At 44.3% G+C, this 13,508-nt stretch overlaps 1 protein-coding gene and 1 long non-coding RNA gene across 2 annotated transcripts in view; one reads left to right on the plus strand and one right to left on the minus strand.

Annotated features, from left to right (window-relative positions):
* Nucleotides 1–2,237, minus strand: part of LOC120048485 (ubiquitin carboxyl-terminal hydrolase MINDY-3-like) — a 51,711-nt gene extending 49,474 nt beyond the window's left edge. The window contains exons 1-3 of the mRNA XM_038994489.1: nt 1,359–2,237; nt 1,140–1,219; nt 726–786 (exon numbers count right to left, since the gene is read on the minus strand). Coding sequence (XP_038850417.1) covers nt 726–786; nt 1,140–1,219; nt 1,359–1,452 — 235 coding nt within the window. The 5' untranslated portion in view covers nt 1,453–2,237. The remainder of the gene's footprint in view (nt 1–725; nt 787–1,139; nt 1,220–1,358) is intronic.
* A 5,133-nt stretch (nt 2,238–7,370) lies between these two features.
* LOC120047809 lies at nt 7,371–13,198 on the plus strand. Its single transcript, XR_005476933.1, has 3 exons — nt 7,371–7,475; nt 7,628–7,696; nt 13,149–13,198. It is a non-coding gene; the product is annotated as an uncharacterized LOC120047809 (long non-coding RNA).
* Nucleotides 13,199–13,508: the final 310 nt, after the last annotated feature.

The raw sequence follows: 13,508 nt of genomic DNA on the forward strand, positions 1-13,508 counted from the left end.
TGGGACCTGTTGGATCGGAGGGTGAGGGCTAGGGCCATTACCCCCAGAAATGTCTGGGAACTTGCAGGTGCCTTGGTGGAAGAGTGGGGTAACATCTCACAGCAAGAACTGGCAAATCTGGTGCAGTCCATGAGGAGGAGATGCACTGCAGTACTTAATGCAGCTGGTGGCCACACCAGATACTGACGTACTTTTGACCCCCCTTTCTTCAGGGACACATTATTATTATTATTCCATTTCTGTTAGTCACATGTCTGTGGAACTTGTTCAGTTTATGTCTCAGTTGTTGAATCTTATGTTCATACAAATATTTACACATGTTAATTTTGCTGAAAATAAACGCAGTTGACAGTGAGAGGACGTTTATTTTTTTGCTGCGTTTATATATAAACACAGTTATGATGCATCTCCATTTGTAGCGCTCTCTGTTTAACAGGGTCAGTTTGGGGTCAGAAGTTAGGGTTACCTCCAGTTACAACTTTTTCAGTTAAACAGGGTCAGTCAGGGCTAGGTTTCCCAAACTCTGTCCTCGGTACCCCAAGGGGTACATGTTTTGTTTTTTTCCCCAAACACTACACAGGCGATTCAAATAATCAACTAATCATCAAGCTTTAATCATTTGAATCAGCTGTGTAGTGTTAGGGCAAAAAACAAAATGTGCACCCCTTGGGGTCCCGAGGACTGAGTTCGGGAAACGTTGGGTTAGGGATAGAGGTCAAGGTTACCTGTGATGTGTCTCCAGTTAGAACTCTCTCTGTTAAACAAGATGTTCTTCAGAAGGAAGGCCTGCAGGAAACACACAATCAGGAAATATTCTATAAGCTGTAACCCATCTCTATAGGATCAAAAACGCAACCTGCCATCCTCATCAATCCTATCCGCTCTGTCTAAGAACAGATGTTTACAAAGACACTCTCTGAAAGCACCATATAGTACTATAATAAACAGTAGTAGAGAAGGCTTCTCAGCTGAGTGCCTGTCAGGTGACTTCCGGAAAGTGCTAAGAAGATGTGTGCCTGTCCTGATATCATCATTCTGGTAACAGACACCAACACCCTCTACCTGCTCATAGGCTGGGCCACCTAACTCATGTTTGTGTGTAAGGTTATGCACTGTCTGGTCTGGGGACTGGTCCATACCTGTACAGGAGCAATGACAGCACAGGGTCCTCCTTCAAACTGCTCCAGTGCTGTGTGTTCTGTCTCACTGAAGACCAACCCTGAAACACAGGAATCACATCAGAGCCACTTATATTGCCCCACCACTACCTGCTTCAACACTGACAATGTCTAAGATTGTGTTCAGGTTAAAGGGGGGTGCGCCAGAATGAAGCGAAGCAGAGGTGAGAGGTAGCTTACCTTGGGTCCATCTCCGGAAGAGTGAAGCAGACACCCCGTTACTGCCTGGTCTTTTCCAAACTAGATCCACAACCTCTTTATTTAACTCCCCCATCGCTCTATAACACTGGTCCAACAGCCCTGGCAAACGGTTAGCTGGATAGTTAACTACAATCAAATACAGAGCTGTCACTACGCACACAGCCACGGTCCCGTTCGGGTTGGAGTAGGATAGCTAACCTTAGCTAGCGTTGTGGTTTACTCTTCGACTTTCCAGGAACTGGTGCTTTGCTTCCCTCGGAAAAGGGGGCCGGTGTCATCGGCCACAACGAAGCTCCGTGACAGGGCAATCTCCCCGGTCTGACCAGCGGACAGGCGGGAGATAGGCGCATCAACGTTAGTTAGCTACCTAGCTAATGTTAAGTGGGCGCGTCTGCTCGGCTATCTTTGCGTGGGCCGACTTCTCCAGCAAAGCAGCGGGCGTAAACTAGTTAGCTGCCTGGTCAGCTGTCCAGATTGCTAACAATAAGTTAGGGAGTCAGACTGTTAGCTAACTGCTCAATTCCCCTTGGTCCAAGTCGTAACGTTACCTTGCTACTAGTAGCCTGCTAACGTTAACTCGTTAGTACCAATTTGCTACGTTAGCTAGCTAACGTTAAATGCATCACGTTTTGATGTTCCAAAGAGCGCTGAGGCGGTGGCAGTTTAAATTCAGGTCTGAATGCCGGTAACTTTCGTTTAGTCAATTGTTAGGAGGCAAACGCCTGTAATGGATATCGAAAGTAGTAAAATCTTGAAAAAATATATGCTTGTTGCCGGTATCAAAGACTAGCTAGCAGTATGTCATTCGTTTATTTACAACAGCTGTTTGGAAATGTGTATTGAGTGACGAAAACGCTCGTAACTGTGGATTGGTCCAAATCCAGAATGTTCTTGAGGTATGGGCTCCAGCTTGGTAGCCCATTGATGAGTTCAGACTGTCAATTATCAACGTCATATCTTTCCCGCCTATTTTCTGTCTACATTATCTCAGTGACGTTTGGTTCAATACTTTATCAATGGCATTTGATCAAAGGCTCAACTAATTCAGGTTGTATATAATAAATGAGACACAAGAAAACGCAACATCAAATCGATTGCCTTTGGCATTCTCAAACAGCGATTTACACGGAACCCAAACCGGCTGCGCGCGTGCGTCATCGTGCGCTATCGTGCATAAATGTATTTTGCCCCCCCACACCAAACGCAGGTTAGAATATCAAAACAAACTCTGAACCAATGACATTAATTTGGGGACAGGTCGAAAAGCATTAAACATGTATGGCAATTTAGCTAGCTAGCTTGCACTTGCTAGCTAACGTTCATTTGTCCTATTTAGCTAGCTTGCTGTTGCTAGCTCATTTGTCCTGGGATATAAACATTGAGTTGTTATTTTACCTGAAATGCACAAGGACCTCTACTCCGACAATTAATCCACACATAAAACGGCCAACCGAATCGTTTCTAGTCATCTCTCCTCCTTCCAGGCTTTTTCATTTTTGAACTTATATGGTGATCCATCTAAACTTTCATAGTATTACCACGACAACCGGCAACGAAGTTCGTCTTTCAATCCCCCACGTGGGTATAACCAATGAGGAGATGGCAAGTGGGTACCTGCTTCTATAAACCAATGAGGAGATGACTTTCAGCGTGATCAAAGTCAGAAATAGGAATTACTTCTATTTTAGCCCTTGGCATCGCAGACGCTCGTTGGCGCAATAATTGAATAACATGGTTTTCTACATTTATTTTGCGACGCTCGTGCACGCGACGTGTCCGGTCTGGTCAGCATGTACTGTCATTCATTGGGACTGGAACTGTTTGTCCACTATCATGCTCCTAGCTGCTGGGTTAACAGTACTGAGCATGTGCACTTATACCCTACGTGTGGACTAATTTATCCACATATTTTTACAGTGATTCTAACATAAATGATAGAAGTTGATTACAAATCGTTCTTATTGTAATGGGAGGCCAACCCAAGGGCAAAAAGAAGAGCAAAGCCAAGAGGAAAGATCGGTGCTCTAACGGAGGTATGTGACGTAGCTAACGCGTTAGCTAGATCGCTATAAAGGACAACTAGTGTTGTTGTCCCTGTGTGATATCATGTGTGATAGCTACAGTGCCTTCAGAAAGTATTCATACCGGTTGACTTATTTCATATTTTGTTGTCTTACAGCTGGAATTCAAAATTGATTAAATATTTTATTAAACACAATACCAAATCAAATGTATTTAAAGCCCAGTTTACATCAGCAGTTGTCTCTAAGTGCTTATACTTAAACCCCAAACCGCAAACAATGCAGATGTAGAAGCACGGTGGCTTGGAAAAACTCCCTAGAAAGGCAGGAACCTAGGAAGATACCCGAGAGAGGAACCAGGCTCTGAGGGGTGGCCAGTCCTCTTCTGGTTGTGCCGGGTGGAGATTATTAGAGTACTTGGCCAGTAAAGTCAAATAATAATCACAGTGGTTGTAGACCACAAGTCAGTACCTCAGGAATAAATGTCAGTTGGCTTTTCGTAGCCGAACATTCAGAGGTTGAGACAGCAGGTGTGGTAGAGACTGAGTCGAAAACAGCAGGTCCGGGACAAGGTACAGTCGCACGTCCGGTGAACAGGTCAGGGCTCGATAGCCACAGGCAGAACAGTTGAAACTGGAGCAGCAGCACGACCATGTGGACTGGGGACAGCCAGGAGTCATCAGGCCAGGTAGTGCTGAGGCATGGTCCTAAGGCTCAGGTACTCCGGAGGAGAGGGAGAGAGAGAATTAAAGGGAGCATACTTAAATTCACACAGGACACCATGTGCCCCCGGCACATAGACTATTGCAGCATAGATACTGGAGGCTAAGACAGCGGGGGGTCAGGGGACACTGTGGCCCCTTCCGACGATACCACCGGACAAGGCCAACCAGGCAGGATATAACCCCACGACTTTGCCAAAGCACAGCCCCCACACCACTAGAGGGATGTCAACAGACCACCAACTTACTACCCAGAGATAACCCATATTGACAAAGTGAAAACATTTGTCAGTGATTACAGCTGTGAGTCTTTCTGGGTAAGTCTCTAAGCGGTTTCCACACCTGGATTGTGCAACATTTGCCCATTATTCTTTAAAAAAAATAGTCATGTTCTGCCAAAATGGTTATTCATCTTTGCTAGACAACCTTTTGCAGGTCTTGCCATAGATTTTCAAGTAGATTTAAGTCAAAACTGTAACTTGGCCACTGTCTTCTTGGTAAGCAACCCCAGTGTAGATTTGTCCTAATCTTTTGGGTTATTGTCCTGCTGAAAGGTGAATTCATCTCCCGGTGTCTGGTGGATAGCATTCTGAACCAGGTTTTCCTTCAGGACTTTGCCTGTGCTTAGCTCCTTTGTTTATTTTTTATCCTAAAAACTCACCAGTCCTTAACAACTACAAGCATACCCATAACATGATGCAGCCACCACTATTAAACCCAGTAAAACCGTTTTAAAGCCTCCATTGGCCTCAATGTGAAATCCCCGGGCGGTTTCCTTCCTCTACAGCAACTGAGTTAGGAAGGACACCTGTATCTTTGTAGTGACTGGGTGTATCGATACACCATCCAAAGTGTAATTAATAACTTCACCATGCTCAAAGGGATATTCAATGTCTGCTTTTTGTTTTACCCTTCTACCAATAGGTGCCCTTCTTTGCGAGGCATTGGAAAACCTCCCTAGTCTTTGTGGTTGAATCTGTGTTTGATTTTCACTGCTCGACTAAATTACCTTACAGATAATTGTATGTGTGGGGCACAGGGATGAGGTAGTCATTCAAAAATCATGTTAAACACTATTATTGGTCACAGAGTGAGTCCATGCAACTTTTTATGTGACTTAAGGACATTTTTACTCCTGAACTTTAGGCCTGTCATAACAAAGGGGTTGAATACTTATTGACTCAAGACTTTTCAGCTTTTCATTTTATATTTTCAAAAACATCATTCCACTTTGACATTATGGGGGTATTGTGTGTAGGCCAATGACAAAAAAATTGCAATTTAATAAATGTTCTATTCCGGCTGTAACACAACAAAATGTGGATAAAGTCGAGGGGTGTGAATACTTTCTGAAGGCACTGTAGCTCGCTAGTCCGCTCTGGAAAAAACAACCTAGCGATCTAACTTGCTAGCTAGCTACAGTAACTGTAGGCAGACTTATGTAGGCTATTGTTAACAATAGGGACTGTGTTGCAACAGGCTCTGGACTGGCAGGTCTGTCACCTCAAGATAGAATGAAGCTGAAGATGCAGGAGAAAGCCAAGAAAAAAACTGCTAAGAAATATACTGTAGAACAACTATTGGAGAAGGTAGAACACAGACACACACACACACTCCAGACATACTCTCTCTTTCTCCTGTTTCAGATGGAGTCAGGAGTGTGCGGAAAGTTTGGAGTTTTCCACACACGCTTCACACTAACATCTGTCCTGTGTTGTGTTTCAGACTGAGGAGTGTATGGACAGTTTGGAGTTTGAGATGGCGGGGAGGTTCTGTCAGCGAGCACTAGAGGTGGAGCCTGACAACCTCCTTACCCTGGACCTGCTAGGACACATCCACTCTGAACTGGGAGACACACAGAGGGCCAAGGAAATATCCTTCAGTGTGTGTGTATGGTGTTTGCATGCATCTCTGTGTGTGTTGTGCAAACGCACATGCGTGTGTGTGTTCCTTAACCCCAGCTCTAAGTGTTTCTGCGTGCGGTGCAGTTGAGTCCTGATGAAGGTCATAGTAAATACATGTCTCTAGGGCAGATGTACACTGGCCAGGAGGCTGTGCAATACTACACCAAAGGAATACAGATACTACTGTGTATGCTGGAGAAACACGCACAAGCCACAGTGAGTACACACACACGTATTATGAATCTTGTTGAATGCATGTCTAACACAGAACACTAGGAGGAGCTGTTGCTTCAGTCTGAACACTTCTACTGACTGTCACAAACTGACTGTATCATAAACTGACGGTCACAAACTGGCAGCCAGAGATGCTGAAAACTTCTACCTCAACCATCACCGCAGGCAGGAGCTGAGGCAGCAGCCTCCCCACTCCAGGTTTCTGGGTCAGAGATCCCGATAGCCAGAGACGTTTGTGTGGCGTACTGTTCTGTGGCAGAGATCTACTTCACTGACCTCTGGTAACACAAACATCATATATCCATTTTTGTTACCTGAAAGGCCTGTTGTGTATTGAATTCACAGATGTGTGTTTGTGTAGTATGGAGGACAGGGCAGGAGATCAGTGTCGAGAGGCCATAGAGAGAGTGCTGACCTATCACCCTGACAACCCAGAGGCTCTACAGCTGATGGCCAGCTACCTGTTCAATACAGAGATGAACCAGGTACGTACACACACACACACACACACACACTGTATAACTATAAATCAGAGGCAGGTATGTCTCACGCTAAGTTATCATCTTGTTAAAGCAGCGATCAGAGTTAATTAATGTGAGAAAATTGAATCATATGCCATTAATCTGCTGAGCTAGGCACACACACATGACTCAGTTTATGACAGATATTAATGCATAATTAGTTATGAAGCAGATACATTTGGGCACAGGGATCACATCTGACAAGGAGAGGAGGAGAAAAGATGGGGAGAGAGAGAGCAAAAGAAAGTGATAAGGGGAGAGAGAAAAATGGTCTATAACTGAACAATCGGAGCATTTGCAATTGCCATACAATTTTACGATAATCTGCTAGTCCTAGCACTGCAATGAGACAGGCCTCCAATTCTTCGGCAAGCCTTAATCTTTAGGGAGCAACAATAACAGCTAGCTAGGGATTTACTCCTAAATGACTCTAACATTTCAAAGAGGGGACGCGTTTTGGAATACTGCAGATCTTCTCAAGGTTACTTTTGATAATATCTCCTCCAGCCACCAGGTGGCACTGTGGGTCTAACCAGATGGAGTTGATTTGACAGTTCAGGGGAGCAGATGTCTGGTTTTCTGTGTGTGTAGGAGGGGAGGGAGTACCTGATGAGGAGTGTGGATTCGTGGCTACCTGCCCTGAAACAGTGACGCTCCACCCAGCAGAGAGGACATAGAGGAGGAACACACACAGGTGAGAGACTAACCCCCCCCCCCACACACACACACACACACAGGTGAGTCAGACAACCCAGAGCATAAAAGCCAAGTCAGAGGGCCAACGTATCACTCTGTGTGTGTGTGTGAGTGAGTGCGTGTGTCTAACTGGTGTTGTTCCCTTTCCAGAGTGACATCCCACCGTATGAATCTCGCATCACCACGGCCAAACTCCTCATAGAGGCAGAAGAGTACGAGGTAGGAGTATATGTGTGTAGGATGAGTTTTCTCTGTGAAAAGGCCAGTGCTCTATATTCTTTATCTTTGCCAGAGATCATCTTCAATAATAGAGGAGTGGTCTTTACCCAGAGAGCGAGGTAAACGGAGGGAGGAACGGAGATGAGAGGATAGAGGGCTTTAGAAATGATCTGGAGGGAGAGGGGTGGAAAGGTGTGTGTGTCTGACACATTGTTTGTCTTCATCCTCCTGCATGTGTCAGCAAGCCACACACACACACACACACTACAGACTCAGTGCATCTATTGAGGAATCAGACACAATTGAGGAGGAGGAGATGAGGTTGAAGATGGCTGTGAGCTTGGAAACATTCACCACGATAACAACAATATGGAAGCAGCAGATAACTGGAGAACAGGAGATGCCTGACAAGATAACTCAGAGCTAGAATAACAGACTATTTTAGTCTTCTATTGTTAAAAGTTTCTACACAGCAGTGGTAAAACCCAGAGGCAAGTCATTAACATCGCAGTTTTCAAACAACAACAACACACACATCGGAATCAAATAGGGAATCCATTGTTAAACAGCGGACAAGAAGCATTTGACCCAAGTAGAGCAGAGAGGAAGACCGTGGTTACAACCAGGGTCAAATATAATTGGCTATGAATACGGATTTCTCACCCCCGTCCCACCCCTCTGTAAACGTCTTTCTCATTACTATGTTCTGCACGTGTTATTTTACATATTCAAGTTTTTCTCTGTTCTCTATGCTTTACTCACCCTCTTCTGAACCCTCAACCAATTTGATATTTCTGAACAGCTGAAAAACTCAGTGGTGATTTGAACGAACATTCCAAAAATACACTATATATACAAAAGTATGTGGACAATTAGTGGATTCGGCTATTTTAGCCACACACGTTGCTGACAGGTGTATAAAATCGAGCACACAGGCATGCAATCTCCATAGACAAACATTGGCAGCACAATGGCCTTACTGAAGAGCTCAGTGACTTTCAACGTGGCACTGTCATAGGATGCCACCTTTCCAACAAGTTCATAAAATGTCTGCCCTGCTAGAGCTGCCCCGGTCAACTGTAAGTCAATCAATCAATCAATCAAATGTATTTATAAAGCCCTTCTGACATCAGCTGATGTCAAAGTGCTGTACAGAAACCCAGCCTAAAACAGCAAGCAATGCAGGTGTAGAAGCACGTAAGTGCTGTTATTGTGAAGTAGAAGGAACAACAACTGCTCAGCCGGGAAGTGGTAGGCCACACAAGCTCACAGAACGGGACCACCGAGTGCTGAAGTGCATAGTGCGTAAAAATCGTCTGTCCTCGGTTGCAACACTCACTACCGAGTTCCAAACCGCCTCTGGAAGCAACGTCAGCACAAGAACTGTTCGTTGGGAGCTTCATGAAATGGGTTTCCATGGCAGAGCAGCCGCACACAAGCCTAATATCACCATGCACAATGGAGTAGTGTAAGGCTCACCGCCATTCGGCTCTGGAGCAGTGGAAACGCATTCTCTTACGCTCCACCATCTGGCAGTCCGTCTGACGAATCTGGGTTTGGCTGATTCCAAGAGAACGCTACATGCCTGAATTCATAGTGCCAACTGTAAAGTTTGGAGGAGAAATAATGGTCTGGGGCTGTTTTTTATGGTTCGGGCTAGGCCCCTTAGTTCCATTGAAGGGAAATGTTAATTCTACAGCACACGATGACATTCTAGACGATTCTGTGCTTCCAAATTTGTCTTCAGCACGACAGTGCCCCTGTGCAGAAAGCGAGGTCCATACAGAAATGGTTTGTTGAGATGGGTATGGAAGAACTTGACTGGCCTGCACAGAGCCCTGACCTCAACCCCATCTAACACCATTGAGACGAATTGGAACTCAGACTGCGATCCAGGCCTAATCGCCAACATCAGTGCCCAACCTCAGTAATGCTCTTGTGGTTGAATGGAAGCAAGTCCCTGTAGCAATGTTCCAACATCTAGTGGTAAGCCTTCCCAGAAGAGTGGAGGCTGTTACATCAGCAAAGGGGGGACCAACTCCATATTAATGCCCATGATTTTGGAATGAGATGTTTGACGAGCAGGTGTCCACATACTTTTGGTCATGTAGTTTGTATATATACTGAACAAAAATATAAATGCAACATTCAACAATTTCAAAGATTTTGCTGAGTTACAGTTCATATTAGGAAATCAGTCATTCATCTATGGATTTTACATGACTGGGCAGGGGTGCAGCCATGGGTGGGTCTGGGAGGGCATAGGCCCACCCACTTGGGAGCCATGTCCACCCACTGTAGAGCCAGGCCAAAATGTCCAAAACGACATGAGGTGGCTTATGGTAGAGAAACTAACATTCAATTATCTGGAAATAGCTCTGGTGGACATTCCTGCAGTCAGCATGACAATTGCAAGCTCTGTGGCATTGTGTTGCGTGACAAAACAGCACATTTTAGTGACCTTTTATTGTCTCCAGCACAAGGTGCACCTGTGTTATCATGCTGTTTAATCAGCTTCTTGATATGCCACACCTGCCAGGTTGATGGATTATCTTGACAAAGGATAAAAGGCTCACAAGAAGGATGTAAACACATTTGTGCACAAAATTTGAGAGAAATAAGATTTTTGTGTTGTGTGGAATATTTAATGGTTTCTTTTATTTCCATCATTACATGTTGCGCTACTATTTTTGTTAAGTGTATATGAAGGCTAGTCCTGTTTGTTTTATAGTATATCACCATAGCACAAGTAAGACGCAGTCTACACATTGCATTGGAGCGATGTTAAAGGTCCAGTGCAGTCAAAAACGTGATTTTTCAGTTTTTTTATATACACTGGGCCAGTTTATTAGGTACACCCATCTAGTACTGGGTTGGATCCTCCTTTGTCTCCAGAACAGCCTGGATTCTTTGGGGCATGAACATGTTGCTCAATTGGTATCAAGGGACTTGACATTCCCCACACCATTACACCACCACCACCAGCCTGTACTGTTGACACTAGGCACAATTGGGCCATGGACTCGTGCTGCTTACACCAAATTCGGAATTTCTCAGACTAGGCAATGTTTTTCCACTCTTCAGTTGTGCAGCGTTGATGATCGCGTGCCCACTGGTGCCGCTTCTTGTTTTTAGCTGATAGGAGTGGAACCCGGTGTAGTCGTCTGCTGCAAAAGCCCATCCATGACAAGGACCTACGAGTTGTGCATTCGGAGATGCCGTTCTGCACACCACGGTTGTACTGCGCCGTTATTTGCCTGTTTGTGGCCCGCCTGTTAGCTTGCATGATTCTTGCCATTCTCCTTCGACCTCTCATCAATGAGCTGTTTTCGCCCACAGGACTGCCCCTGAAAGCAAGTTATTTAAAAAAAATAATAATAATTAAATCGCACCATTCTCGGTAAACCGTAGACACTATCGTGCGTGAAAAGCCCAGGAGGCTGGCCGTTTTTGAGATCCTGGAAACGGCGTGCCTGGCACAGACGATCAAACCACACTCAATCACTTACGTCACTCATGATGCCAATTCTAACGTTCAATCGAACAGTAACTAAATGCCTCAATGCCTGTCTGCGTGCTTTGTATAGCAAACCACAGTCATGTGACTCACTGTCTGTAGGAGTGAACCATTTCACAATTTTTTGTGAACAGGCTGCACCTAATAAACTGTCCACTAAGTGTATATTTCCACACTGAGGTTGGAATAATACTGTGAAAATTATCGTAATGCCCTTTTAGTGTAAGAGCTGTTTGAATAGACCGCCTAAAACATCAGCCTGTTTTTGTGGGATGCAGTTTTGGCCTGCCTGGTGACATCACCAAGGAGGTAAATTGGTTAATAGACCAATAAGAGTTCCAAACCTCGCTGCCAATAACAGCTAGTTTTCAGTTTTCCCCTCCACACTCAGACCAGTCCTAGCTAAATTCTTGCTTGAAAATGTGCTATTTTCTAAGAAGCTATTTCAGGTTGTTTTCAATGAAAATGGTTAAAAATAATCACAGTAAGGTACTTAATTGTTACTCAGAAATTATTTGATATTGAGATTAAAAAATTAAATGCTACATTGAACCTTTAGGTAAATTCCAAGTGTCAAATGAATCACTTTTGTTTTTCACTCATATGACAGGAGGTTACAAAGGTACGGGAGTCTGACTGAACAGACACTACAAACACACACAAGCATGCTCACGGCTACACACAGACACATAGAGTTATAAAGGAGCTACTCCCAGGAGGGCGGTTTCTAACTGGTCCTGAAGCAAAGGGGACGACACGTTTCGTGTGTGTATTTGTTGTTGCTGTTGAGTAATCTGCAGGCAACGTTGCTGAACAGAACCATTTTACCAGAGTGCAGAGCATGGATAGGGACAAGACAAATGACTACAATAGTCAGGAGAGCTGTCACACACACACACACCGTTTCAGAGACAGAGATGCAGGAAAACCAAAGCAACTGTGAATGACAATCGGTGTATTTCAACTAAGTGAATAATGCAGGAGGTACATCTATATAAAGACCATATAAACAGGTAAAAGTACTCAGCAATTCACACAGGAATAATATTTTGTCCTTACAAGAGGTAGTGTCAGAGTTGAGTTGTTGTCGTCATCATGGGTTGTTGTCAGGGGAATGTCTGTCTGTCTGTTGTGAGTTGATGTCTGTTTTCTCGTAAGCTGTTCCTCAGTGGTTGGCTCCTTGGAGGTCTGGAACTAACACAGATAGTTGAGTGTTTAACTACATCGGCTAAATAGTTTGATCAACCTCCGCTCTAATACAAAACATGTACTCTGTAGATCATCAGGAATGAGATGTTGATTTCACTCTAATCAGAATGTGTTAATTAATCAAACTTAATACCTCTCAGCAGGTAATCAGCGCCACAATTAATTAACACACACACCCTTCGTCTCTCGCATACACAAGTGATGATAAAAAGTGTAAGAGGGAAGAAGAAAACGGGACAGGTAACTCTTTGAAGAGATGCGTGCGATCGTATACACTGGGGAGGGGTAAGGTGAACTAGTCTGGAATCATCAGGACAGGAGGGCGTGGACTGGTGATCAGGTCCAGTGATAAGGACTATAACTATTGACCATGACCAGTTCTGTATTGGTTGTTGAGGTCGAGGAGTATTGGAAAGGAGCGATATTGACTGATTATTGATAGTAATCATGAGATTAGCTTCGTTGTGTATTGATGACTGTGTAAGCTGTCTTGTTGCTATTGACGACCGTGTCGACGGTTCACTGGGTTCTGAGAGTCTAATCAGACTCGCTGATCACATCCATTGATTAGGGCAGCAGAAAGAGCGAGATGTGTGTGGCAGAAACACCTCGCTCTCTCTGCCTCCACACACATAGCCACTCAGGCTAGGAGCAGGATGTGCTTGATATATAATGAACAACAGAAATGATGGTTTGTGTGTTTTTTTTCTGATTTCTCTCTGACAGCAGTAGATGTGTTGGAGGGTCTACTAGAGGAAGATGATGAGGTTGTGCAGGTGAGTCATGATGTCAGTTTTTATTTATTTTGTATTTATTTTTTACAATACAAAACATCCACATACAAATGATAGCATACAGACGCACACAAACATCAACAACATCACCCCTGCCCAGGCCCACCTGCTCACACCCCCATCTCCAGCACCCGCATCACTCTCTCTGGCCTCAACTGCACCATTTTGTTTCTCTCCGTCGCCCACATACTTTCAACATTTAGACAATAAAGCATTTTACCTTTTCCATTGTGTTAACGAGGGATTGGTTGATTTCCAGTTTTAAGTGTACGTTTTTTCAAGATGATTGATG

This window comes from Salvelinus namaycush, chromosome 5 (genome assembly GCF_016432855.1).
Source record: "Salvelinus namaycush isolate Seneca chromosome 5, SaNama_1.0, whole genome shotgun sequence".
In the NCBI taxonomy this organism is placed as follows: domain Eukaryota; kingdom Metazoa; phylum Chordata; class Actinopteri; order Salmoniformes; family Salmonidae; genus Salvelinus; species Salvelinus namaycush.